The 12,371-nt window shown below is 40.6% G+C and overlaps 1 protein-coding gene across 7 annotated transcripts in view; it reads right to left on the reverse strand.

Annotated features, from left to right (window-relative positions):
- The window catches only part of ULK4 (unc-51 like kinase 4), a 547,368-nt gene that overhangs the window by 444,629 nt on the left and 90,368 nt on the right, over positions 1–12,371 (reverse strand). For all 7 annotated transcript variants that reach the window (XM_057554846.1, XM_057554850.1, XM_057554849.1 and 4 more), the window contains 2 exons: positions 10,111–10,218; positions 4,040–4,123 (listed from right to left, as the gene is read on the reverse strand). In XM_057554846.1, the coding sequence (XP_057410829.1) occupies positions 4,040–4,123; positions 10,111–10,218 (192 nt within the window). The remainder of the gene's footprint in view (positions 1–4,039; positions 4,124–10,110; positions 10,219–12,371) is intronic.

The raw sequence follows: 12,371 nt of genomic DNA on the forward strand, positions 1-12,371 counted from the left end.
TTTTCGCCTTTCCTGTGTCCAACCAGTACATAATATGTTTCATAAATGCTACCTGTAAAGAACGGGAGCTGTATACGACAGAGTTAACTTTAGCAATGAATTAAATACATTAGCTGAATGTCATCAAGAATTCAAAGGAACTTCAATCATCTTATTCCAGTGTTTTTTAAACCAAATGTGTCATTCTCTTTTTAGTTTTCTCATTGAGTATGCCTTCCATTTTCACTAATATCAACCAATTCTCCTCAAATTTATTCATAGATATATACTCTCAATCAACATCCCAACAGGTGAACTTGCATATAACTTTTAGAATCAACTTTTTAAGTAAAAAGGAACCAAAAAAAGCTAAGAAACTCGTGAAAAAGATTAAAATGGTAAGAAAAAACACCCCTCTATATTTTTAGATTATTAAAAATAAATACTATTAATTTAGACAGCATGGCACAGATAATAGGTCAACAGAACTAAATAGAGACCAGGAAGAGACATGCACATTGACATGACAGAGGTACACTGCAGAGCCGTTGGGGGAAGATGGACTTTTAATTAAGTGATGCTGGGATAACAGATTATGTTTATTTTTTAAAATAAAACTGGATCCACACATAGCACCACACACACAAAACAATTACAAATAGCTTAAACTTCTAAAGGGAAAAAGGAAAAATAAAACTTTTAGAAGAAATATGTAATAGACCATCTTAATGAAGTTGGAGTAGAGAAGCTTTTCTTAAAGATATAAAAAACACAAATAATAAAGGAATGGATTGATAAATTTCTATTAAAATTAGGAACTTCTGCTTATCAACAGACACTGTAAAGAAAATGAAAAGACCAAACACAAATTAGAAAGTATCTGAGATACACATAAATAACAAAAAATTAATATCCAGAATACGTTTTAAAAAAACTCCTATGGGTGGAGTACCATGACATCTGAAATTTTTTCAAACAGTTCAGAAAATAAACGAATGAATAAATAATAAATATACATATATGGATAGATATACACACACACATATTACAACAAAGCAAAGAGGGCAAAACGTTAACAGTTGAACCTAGGTGATGTAAATAGAGGTGATCATTATAGTTTTCTTTCCTTTTCTAATACTTGAAACATTTTATAACAATAGGCTGGGTGGGTGGGAGGGTGGGAATGAAGGTGTGCAGAATTCCTACAAAGCAACAGAAAAAATTATGACAATCATTTTCAAAACAGGAAAAACTACAGAAACCAAAATAAACAGAAAAAGATGGTCATTCTCATTAGTAATCAGGAAAATGCATATTAAAACTACTTTGAGGAACAATTTAATGCCCACGAGACTGACAAAAACTTAAAGTCTGACTATATCAAATGTTCAAGAAGATGTGAGTTAATGGATATTCCTATACACTGCTGGTGGGAGTATAAACTGATACACACGTGTGTCTCTGAGGCACACATCAACACCATACTATTCAGTGGTACAAACACTTTACACAATCAGCACGTACCAATCTCAACCTAATGTTAAGCAAAAAACTTAAGTCTCAAAAGAACACAGCGCCAGTCCGTTTATAGAGTTCAGCATTTAGACTCAATCAACGTAATATTTAGCAATACATTCAAAAAGGGAAACACTATAAAGAAAAACTTGGGAAAGTAAAAAGAAAAGAGAAAAAAATTTTAAGAAAACCTTGGGAAAGTTCATCACCGAACTCAGAATAGTGTTTACTCTTTGAAAGAAAGTACAAACTGCAATCCTAGAGGGAGAGAGAAAAATTCTCTAAGCAACCAGCGACCCCCGACTCGGCGTTTTTTTGTTTGTTTGTTTTTTTTTTGCTGCATTCATTGGGTCTTCGTTGCTGTGTGTGGGCTTTTCTCTAGTTGAAGCTAGTGGGGGCTACTCTTCGTGGCAGTGCACGGACTTCTCATTGCAGTGGCTTCTCTTGTTGCGGAGCACGGGCCCTAGGCTTCAGTGGTTGCAACACGTGGGCTTCAGTAGTTGCGGCACGCAGGCTCTAGAGTGCAGGCTCAGTAGCTGTGGCCCATGGGCTTAGTTGCCCTGCGGCATGTGGGATCTTCCTGGACAAGGGCTCGAACCCATGTCTCCTGCATTGGCAGGCGGATTCTTAACCACTGTGCCACCAGGGAAGTTACCCCCCCCCCCACTTTTTTTTAAAATAGAGTAAGTGGGTCAGAGCGTGTGCTTTTAACCATACTCCTACATTTCATATACTCTTCTGTATATGAGGTACATTTCACTAGAAAAGAACCTACATTCAGAAATACCAGTAGGGGCTGGGAAAACAGTTTTCTGCATTAAAAAAAAATTTGTTTTTAATCACTGAAGTGGCTTAAAACTTTTTTACCTCAACTATGTCCTGAATACATTAGACGAATATGCTAAAGAATTGCTACAATTGAATTATTTTTGTAAGGATAGAAATCCTTTTTTAGGGGGGGATGATCACCTCTGAATTTATTTATTAGGGACAATATTAGTGTACACGCTGTCAAAGCATACATTTAAGTGCTTTTTAAACATATAAAATCTTCATAAATTAGAGAGTTCTGGACTTTTCTCCCTCTTAATGAAAAGTATACAAGACTTGTCATACATACCAAGACAATAAAAGGCAAGTGTGTACATTCATTAACTATATCATTAGCTACATCACTATTTTACAGTTATTATTTGTTAACAATACACATGTATATCAAGCGCTATTCTTTACAGTATGTACTCAATGAAAACACAGGAGGGGGTGGGGAGGATATATTTAATAAAGGATACCACCTCATGGATTAGAATTAATCATCTTTTACTAGGCATTAATCTAAGTTTTATAAATTAAAGACACAAAGTTTTAAAAATTTCTTTACACCATTTAAAAAATTCCTAGAAGACTCCTTTCTCCTTTGAGCTCCTATATTTTGTTCTTTTGCATGAATGCACTTGACAGATTCCACTTTATATTTTTATCTTATCTCCCACAACAGGTAGGATCTGTGCATGAATAGAAATTCCACCTTCTTCATCCGTGTGCCTCCAGGTGTGCCTAGCTTGAGGCCTTGAGTGATAAATCCAAACATGTCTTTTGACTATAGATAAAGATAACTTAATTCTCATATTGTTGATAAAGTACAGATTACTGGCTTCATTCACATCCCACAGTGACAACTGACTACACAGTTAACCCTACAGGCGGGTAAGTGTTCACACCTCCTTTCTGGATCACTAGGGGAAAACCTTGCAGAGATTTTTCTACACTTGGGACATCATTCCATTACCATATAACGCATGAAGTAATGAACTCAAAAGAAAGATGTTTATTCTGACATGTGTTTTTTTCATTCCTTAAGGAATGTTTTTAGCTTATGGCTCTGCCTTGGGTGAAACAATGTCAAGGTTTAAAGCAAACAGAAAAATGCCAACCTTTTAGGTCAGTTACTAAATCCTCTACACAATTACACACAGGAGCTACATATTCAGGTTGGTTGGTTGGCCAGCTGGCTGGTTTTCAGCCATTAACAATAGCATGAGAAGGGATGTGAATAAATTGAAAAAAAAAAAAACAAACCACATCACATAACTACTACTACTTAATATTAAAATCAACAGATACTAGTGGCAGCTTCCCCGTTTCTGAACCACAAAATGGCAACCTGACAAGATAATCACGGGGATGTTGAAGGTTCGCAGAAAATTCTCTGCATATACCTTGCTTGTTAAACTGTTGCATCGATAACTTTAAAAGAGGGGGGAGGATTAAGTATATGTTATTGAGAACTAGTTAGGTTGTTTATATTTGCTATCACCTCTTAAGAAGCAAGACATTTAAACAAGTGAATGAGAGTTTGTTCGTTTTTACACTTGTTCCACTGTAGGTCACTGGCTTACAGTGGCTTGTCGGGATTACTTAAATTCAGGAGCAATACAGTGCTTGGTTGACAGGCCCCTGCACTGCTGCAGGCTACAATCCTCACACAGTGCCTGAAGGGTTATTACAATTGCAAGCTCTACAGAGGACAACAAAGGAGCCTTACCCCTTCCCGAAGGCACCTCATTAGCACCGTGTATGCAGCCGAGGGAACAGCCCAGCATTCTCGGGGCTTCTTTTTTTTTTCTTCCTAAAATGAAGTGGAAGGAAAGGCAGTGAAGCTAATAGCACAAAAGATATTAACCCTTTCAAGAAAAAGGCTCGGTTTCATATATACAAACTACCTAAAACTTCTTAACATTCTATTTGAAAGTACAGCCTGACAATTACGACCTGATGAGGGGTCTTTTACTGCACTGTACATACAAAGTATTTCTTCTATTTCTCATTATGTTGTATATGATGTTGATAAGATCCCCTCAGTAGTAGCTAGATGGAAAGAACTAAGAAATGATGGTATGACCTGGTCGATAGAGAAACCATTCCACTGATAACTGTAGGTGATGATACAGCGACTCCTACCTAAAAGGTATGACATTATCCGTAACGATTTGAAAGCACAGAACACACAGCTTTGAGTAATATCTCCGGATAATCCATAGGAACAAGTAAAACTCAGTATGCTACCTAGCAAGACAAAGCTCAATAAAAGTCAGCAATTATGATTAGCGGGTACACTGATTTCAATGACATCAGGAAAAATTCTTTCACAGAAGAACCAAATTAGAGAGAGAACCGCAAGAACACTCCTGGAACCTATCAAATAAAATCACAAACTAAACCAGGGGCCACAGAGAAAGGTGAAAAACAATAATCTCTTTATAGCAGAATAAATTCAGCTCTGCTTAGAATATTTATTTAAGATTGTCCAAATGTTAGAATTGGTACCTTACTGATCCAAAAGTATTTAATACCCATGATGAGACTTGTGACCCATTAAAACTGTACCCTTAATCATAGAATTCCACATAGGGTCATAATCTAGACATTACCATCCAGAGCTGCTCCAGCTCAAAAATCGCGAATTCAGCACCGAATTCAACTTCCAAACACAACGTTCCTCCCTTCCAGCTCATTTATTCAGAAGGCCCACCACAACCTTTCCTTAACATCACTGGACTCTGCTCCCCGTCTCCCCTCCCCCACCCCTTCTCCTTCCCCCAGTCTATCCCCTATCCTCCCTGGCAGCCACTTAGATTCCTGGTCTATCATTTAATCACTCTTGGCAAAGGCCTGATTGACCTCACCCTCTGGAGGGCCCTTGTCCTGGGCCCAGGAAAACTCAACCTTAGAGGGAGGCAGTGGCTTGTCTTCTCCAGGCCTGCGCTCAGACAGCTGGGCTCTTGGACGGGTGACACCAAGAACACAGAGTCCACAAAGGACCTAGGAGCAGCAAGCCCAGGGACCTTCCACGTCACTCTGCAGGCCTGTCTCTCTCTCTGACCAACTCCCTCTCCTAAAGGACCACAGTATGTCAACCCCGCGGCCCTCCCATCACTTCACCTACTTTTCCTCCTTCGCAGAGACCATGGAAGTGATGAGAAAGGAACCACTAACCCACCTCCACCTGCAGCCAGCTGCTGCTCACACCCAGTGGTTACAGCAGGACAGGGTCCTCCACCCCTTCCACATGGGCTCACGAGCCCGTTCCCACCCTGCTTTCTTCAGGGTCGTTAGGATCTGGACCATCCCTTGTTGCTCCTAAGTGCTCGATGTCCTATCTCCATGGGATCCCTTCCATTTCCACTAGAGCAGACTCACTGTCATCTCCCATTTTCAGGTGTGCTGGGAGAACTACATGTAGATGTTTTTCTTTCTTTTTTTTTTTGGCTGGGCCGCGTGGCATGTGGGATCTTAGTTCCCCGACCAGGGATCGAACCCGTGCCCCCGGCAGTGGAGGTCCCCTGTAGGTGTATTTTTGATGTCTTTGTGGGAGGAGGTGAGCTCCACGTCCTTCTATTCCGCCAGCTTGATCTGGCCCCCTGTTGTCTCCCATTTTCAAAACAGCCCCTCGCCCCTCCGCTCTTTCCCACAACGATCCTAAGCTTTACGTTCACTTCAAGTGTCCTCACCTCCCCCTAAATCCTCAACACGCTGCAGTCTGACTTCTTCGGCCTCACTCAGTCCACGTTAAATAAATAAATACACGAAACAGCTCTTGTTGGGTTACCGGTGACTTTCGTGTCACTCAAGCCAGGGGACTCTGTGGTCCTCTTTCTTGGACATTCAGCCCTATCGACCTTCTCTTTTCTGAAATGCCCACTCCTCTCCTAAGTTTGCTCCTGCTTCACTCACTCTCCGTTAGGATCCAGAAGCCTCTCTTACCATCCTCCAATCTATTCTCCACATTTAAACCAGCGTCATCTTTGTGGCACTTAAATCAGATGACACCCTTACCCTTCTTAAAACTTTATCGGCTTCCCCTTGCTCTCAGGATCAAGACCCAGGCATCCGACTTGGCCAAGGAGCCCTCCGTGGTCACGTCCCTGCCAGTCTCTGCAGCCCTACTTCCTGCTCATTTCCCTCCAGTCCCAGTGGCCTTGGTGCAGTTCATGAGTGGAAAAAAGCACCTACTGTGTGCCAGGAACTCTTCTAAACAATAGCCACACAGCTGTGAGCAAGAAAGATAAACGTTCTGTCTTAATGGTATTTAGTGGGGGCAAAGTTTTTTTTTTTTAATTAAACAAAATAAACAAGTCAAGATAGTGATGAGCGCTATAAAGAACAGCATAGCAATGGATAAACAAGGTCCTACTGTATAGCACAGGGAACTGTATTCAATATCCTGTTATAAACCATAATGGAAAAGAATATTAAAGAAGTGTATATATATATATATATATATATAAAACTGAGTCACTTTGCTGTACAGCAGAAATTAAACACAACATTGTACATCAAGTATACCTCAATAAAAACACTTTTTGAATTAAAAAAAAAAAAGAAAAGGAAGAAAAGCACAGCAGGCTAAGGGGTTAGAGGAAGATCGTAGTCAGAGAGGCTCCATCTCCCATTGCTCAGGGCCAGGAGAAGGCTCTCTGCAGGGACCCATGCGAGCAGAGAGAAAGTGTAAACATCTGGGGGGAAAACAATGCAAGCAGGAGGAACAGCGAATGCAAAGGTGTGGAGGCAGGATCAGGGTACGGGGGGGGGGGGGGGGGGGGTGGGTCAGGGAACTGTGGGGAGGGCAGTGCGCCTGGGAGGAGGAAACAAGTAAGAGGGTCCTGAGGGCAGAGGTCATATGGGGACTGGGGAGGCAGCTCACAAGAGCCCAGAAGGCAACTGGAGATTTAGCTGTGACAACGAGGAAGACAGGAAGCATGGGAGGGCTCTGAGGAGTGACAACTGCAGAGTCTCATGGGTTTAACAGGCTCACTCTGGCTGATGTTTGGGGAGGACTTCAATGGACACAAGGGTGAAGCAAGGAGATCATCTGGAAATGATTATGGGCTGGACAAAAAGAGACAAAATATAAGAATACCTGGCCTCAATGTGGTATGTATCCTTGACAAAAGTCAGAAAAAAAATACGTAAACTATAAATGTGTTGCCTCATAACATCCTCGTCAGAATCACAGTCTGGTCTTCTGTTCTCATGCTTATAACCGTAGGGTGTTACCAGAGAATCAAAAGGACAGGACTTAGGTGTCTACATTATATACGATATGCATGTATGTATGTATGTGTGTGTGTGTGTGTGTATACATATATCACTCACTTCAGGTCAGTCTCACTATGTCAGCAGTGACCTGAGATGTTAAGGTTGACCTATATTCTAAGTGACAATGCCACTAACAGCCTCATCTCGTGAAACATTAGTGATTTGTGTGGATCCAGGGACATAACTTCCTTTTCCGGTTTGCTATCATAAGATGTGGTCAAATGTCATGGCCACAGAATCATCCCTTTATTAAAACAGCCTAGCTTACATCCAATTAAAGTGAGAACGAAGGGAAATGATTCTCTAGATCTACTTTTAGAAACAAATAGAAATATGATTCTGCATTATTCCATTTATATAAGACTCTACAAAATGCAAACTAGTCTATATGACAGAAGGCAAATCAGCGGTTGCCTGGGGGTGGGGAGAGGGGCAGGAGGGAGGGGTAACAAACGGTGCTGAGAAAACTTTTGGAGGCGATATTTTCATTATCTTGACTGTGGTGATGGTTTCACAGATGTATACATATATTAGCATTGATGAAATTTTAATCTTTAAACGTGTGCAGTTTACGCTATGCCAATTATACCTCAATTAAGCTGGGGGGAAAGGTAAAAAAAAAAAAAATGGGACACACGCCCCCCAAAAAATTGGACTAGACTCCCACCCATGATAAGATGGCAGACCACACTTCCTGTGGTCTGAGATACCTGACCTTTCTTCTAAGGAAAGCAGTTTTATTCTGTATCCTTAAAATGCCTCAGAGAGCTGACAAGAAAACAAAGAATAATCAAGCCAAAAATTAGCTGCAAGCACAAAGGGATAAACAGAGCACTGAAGTTTGCTTTTATTCTGAGGGCCTGCAGAACTTGGTAAATTTGAGCTTTGATGTCAAGGCCTCCAGGGCCCAAGGTAAGAGTAAAGCCAATATAAACTCTCCAGCCCCACCCCCCAAGAACTTCAAGGAAAACTGTCTTTCACAAAACTTAGCACACAAGAGAATGTTCCAGTGCAAGAGGAGGAGGGAGGGAGCTCTAAGTACTAATTGAGAAAGACATCCATATTAATTATTAAGAAATAGCTCCAGTGTATGTATCTCCATACACTGTTTTTAATACTGTGTAACTATTAAGTGAAAAAAGTTGCTCTACTTGCTATATAAAATGAGACAAAGTAAGAATCTACATTTCTACTCGCTCATTTGTGCAAACCTAATGCTGTAAATATAAGTAAGAAAGTAATCGTAATGGTTATTTGTTGGGGAACTACACAGATGGGGGACAAAAACAGAAAAGAGACCCTTCCCTGTATACCTTTCTATACTTCCAAGTTTTCTAGTTTCATGAATGTGTTATCTCTTCAAAATATAAAATTACCTGAGAATAAACTCAACCAAGCTAAATGTACAAAAGCTTTATGAGTGAAATATATTGCATTGGCCAAAACGTTCATTTGGGTTTTTCTGTTAAGATGACGAACTTTTTGGCCAACCCAATAATTTAAATAACTTCAATGAAAAATCTTTTAATATAAATATATGAAAACACCATTTTTTTGTGCATTAAAGGACAACATACCATAAATGTACTAATACTTTCCTCATAGATGCAGTACAATCCCGAACATGCATTAGAAGACTCAAAATCACAAAGACAGCAGTATTTCTGTAGAGTCAATGCAGGGTTCAAAAGATGATTTCAGAATTGGACAATCTGATTCTAAAATTTATTCTGACATGTAAAGGGCCAGGAATAGCCAAGACATTTATGAAAAGGAAGACTGAGGAGGTGAGATTTGCCGTACAGGCTATCAATACTGAATATGGAACTAAATGATTTCAAATACTGATGTTTTATAGTAATTAAGTTAATTGCCTTAAAAGGATGATCATCCAGAAAGTCAATTTAGATACTAAGGATACTCAGGTTATATAACATTTAAGCAAGTTCTAGAAGCAAAACATAAGTACAAGGAGAGAACTTTTCATTAACTTATAACTTAACTGGTACTCATTAAAACACTCAGAGCATCACATGAAATGAATAACTCGTAATTTATCTATGTCTATTCAATATATTCCCAAATATAAGAAGTCAAATTCTGCAGTCACAGATTCTCATGTCATGTTAAGAGCTATATTTACACATAGTGTTTTAAATAATAATGGTGCTTTTACACTGGGAGAACCCACAGGATCCTCTCGCATGAAGGAGTCAAAGATGGCAGCAACCTAGGGAGTACTTTGGGGACTCTGGTCCACTGGTTTCAAAATACAGCCTGAGAATCTCCTACACTTTAAAGAAAAAGAGGCACTGGGGGAGAGGGAAGACAGACAAGGAGAGATAGAAGAAGAGTCAGAAAGACACTGAGAGCCTCTCTCCTCCAGAGGTAAAAATTTTCCTAAGTTCCTTAGGTGTGCTCAAAGGGGCAAAATCAAAAAACTCTGGTATTAACACTTATCAGCCATGATACGTCAGAACACATCAAAGAACAACAGAGTTAAACAGACAGTCTTACCTGGGTGGCTATAAGATAGATCAGCTCCCCCAGGGTTGGTAAAAGGCACTGTTTTAATTTGCTGTTCCTGAAGTTTTCCCTAATTAATTCGGTTAAGAGAGTAACTGCCTGAAACGAGAGGGAAAAAGTATATTATTTCATGTGCATCTCTTGGTTCTTCAGCCTATATGTAACAGGCAAGACACTCTACAAAATTCGTCTTGCATTTTTAAGAACTGGTTTCCAAATTATTTTCAATATATGGGCCTTATTCCTGAAGGAAAAAAATAGTAACTCTCCCAGACGAAGATACAAATACACCCCGTGAAATAAACTTACCGACTTCCAGCACTTATCAGTTACCAAGCATTTTCACTATATCGCCAATCTTCTGTGAGGCAACCGTTGCTCTATCTTTAAAGCCAGAAAACCTAGGCTGAGAGAGTTGCAGCCGCTTGCCCCCATGCCATCCAGCCCACTGGGAAGCCAGAATCTGAACACAGATTTTCCCATGCCCGATCCCTAGGATGCTCCAGCGCACCCCAGTTTGAAAAATTCTTACACTGCATGAAACTTTCAAATGATTCCTTCAAAAATACAAGTGGAGCAACATTATACCAACATTCCAGTATAATCCACTTGGAAATCCGGCAGCATGTTTTATCAGATCTAGTTAATTTCCTAGGACTCATGCTGAGAAAATCCCATGTGCTCCATGCCAGAATGTATACCCCAGAACACAGGCTAATCAAATGATACTGTGACCATGAAGTAGGGTATAATGGTTTCAGAATGATACATATAGAATGAGATGGGAAAAAATTGTATATAAATAGTGTGGAAGCATTGCTCCAAAACAGTGTGTGCAACTGAAAACATGGTGCACAAACAAGATGATTTCTTACTGTGACAAGATATGTTGTTTTTTTTTTTTTTTTTTTAATTAATTAATTTATTTATTTTTGGCTGTGTTGGGTCTTCATTTCTGTGCGAGGGCTTTTCTCTAGTTGTGGCAAGCGGGGGCCACTCTTCATCGCGGTGCATGGGCCTCTCACTATCGCAGCCTCTCTTGTTGCGGAGCACAGGCTCCAGACGCACAGGCTCAGTAGTTGTGGCTCACGGGCCCAGTTGCTCCGCGGCATGTGGGATCTTCCCAGACCAGGGCTCGAACCCGTGTCCCCTGCATTGGCAGGCAGACTCTCAACCACTGCGCCACCAGGGAAGCCCAAGATATGTTTTTAAATTGAACATATATCAAAACATTAGGTCGTACAACTAAAACTAATACAATGTGATATGTCAATTATATCTCACTTTAAAAATTAATTAAGGCTTCCGTGGTGGCGCAGTGGTTGAGAATCTGCCTGCCAATGCAGGGGACACGGGTTCAAGCACTGGTCTGGGAAGATCCCACATGCCACGGAGCAACTAAGCCTGTGAGCCACAACTACTGAGCCTGTGCTCTAGAGCCTGCGAGCCACAACTACTGAGCCTGCGAGCCACAACTACTGAGCCTGCGAGCCACAACTACTGAGCCCATGTGCCACAACTACTGAAGCCCATGCACCTAGAGCCCGTGCTCCGCAACAAGAGAAGCCACAGCAATGAGAAGCTTGCGCACCACAACGAAGAGTAGCCCCCGCTCACCACAACTAGAGAAAAAAACCCATGCGCAGCAATGAAGACCCAACGCAGCCAAAAATAAATAAACAAAAAATAAAATAAATCTTTTTAAAAATTAAAAAGTTTAAAAACTGAAACTGAGCACTTAAAAACTTTCAGAGCAATTTGACGATGCTACAACATCCCAGCATGTAATCACTGGTCCCGTACTGTAAAACAAGAGTGTGGACAAGTTGGAGTTGCACATCAGGGAGCTGCACAATAGTCATGCATGGGAGGAACACTTGTTGATGTGGGTTTTTCTGAACAGCTTTATTGAGTTATAACTGACCTATAATGTACTGCATTTTTTTTTTTTTTTGGCCATCCGTGAGGCTTGCAGGATCTTAGTTCCCTGACCAGGGATTGAACCCAGGGCCACGGCAGTGAAAGTGCCAAGTCTTAACCACTGGACCGCCAGGGAATTTCCAGAGCTGCGTATATTTAAAGTGTACAATTAGGTATGTTTGACATACGCACGTCCCAGTGAAATCACCACCACAATCAAGATAGCAACACCCCCAAGTGTTTCCTCAAGTTCCCTTGGTAATCCCTCCATTTCACTACCTTTCTCTCCTCCCACTGATTTACTTTCTGTCATTAGTTGGCATTTTCTAGAG

This window comes from Balaenoptera acutorostrata, chromosome 10 (genome assembly GCF_949987535.1).
Source record: "Balaenoptera acutorostrata chromosome 10, mBalAcu1.1, whole genome shotgun sequence".
NCBI classification, from domain to species: domain Eukaryota; kingdom Metazoa; phylum Chordata; class Mammalia; order Artiodactyla; family Balaenopteridae; genus Balaenoptera; species Balaenoptera acutorostrata.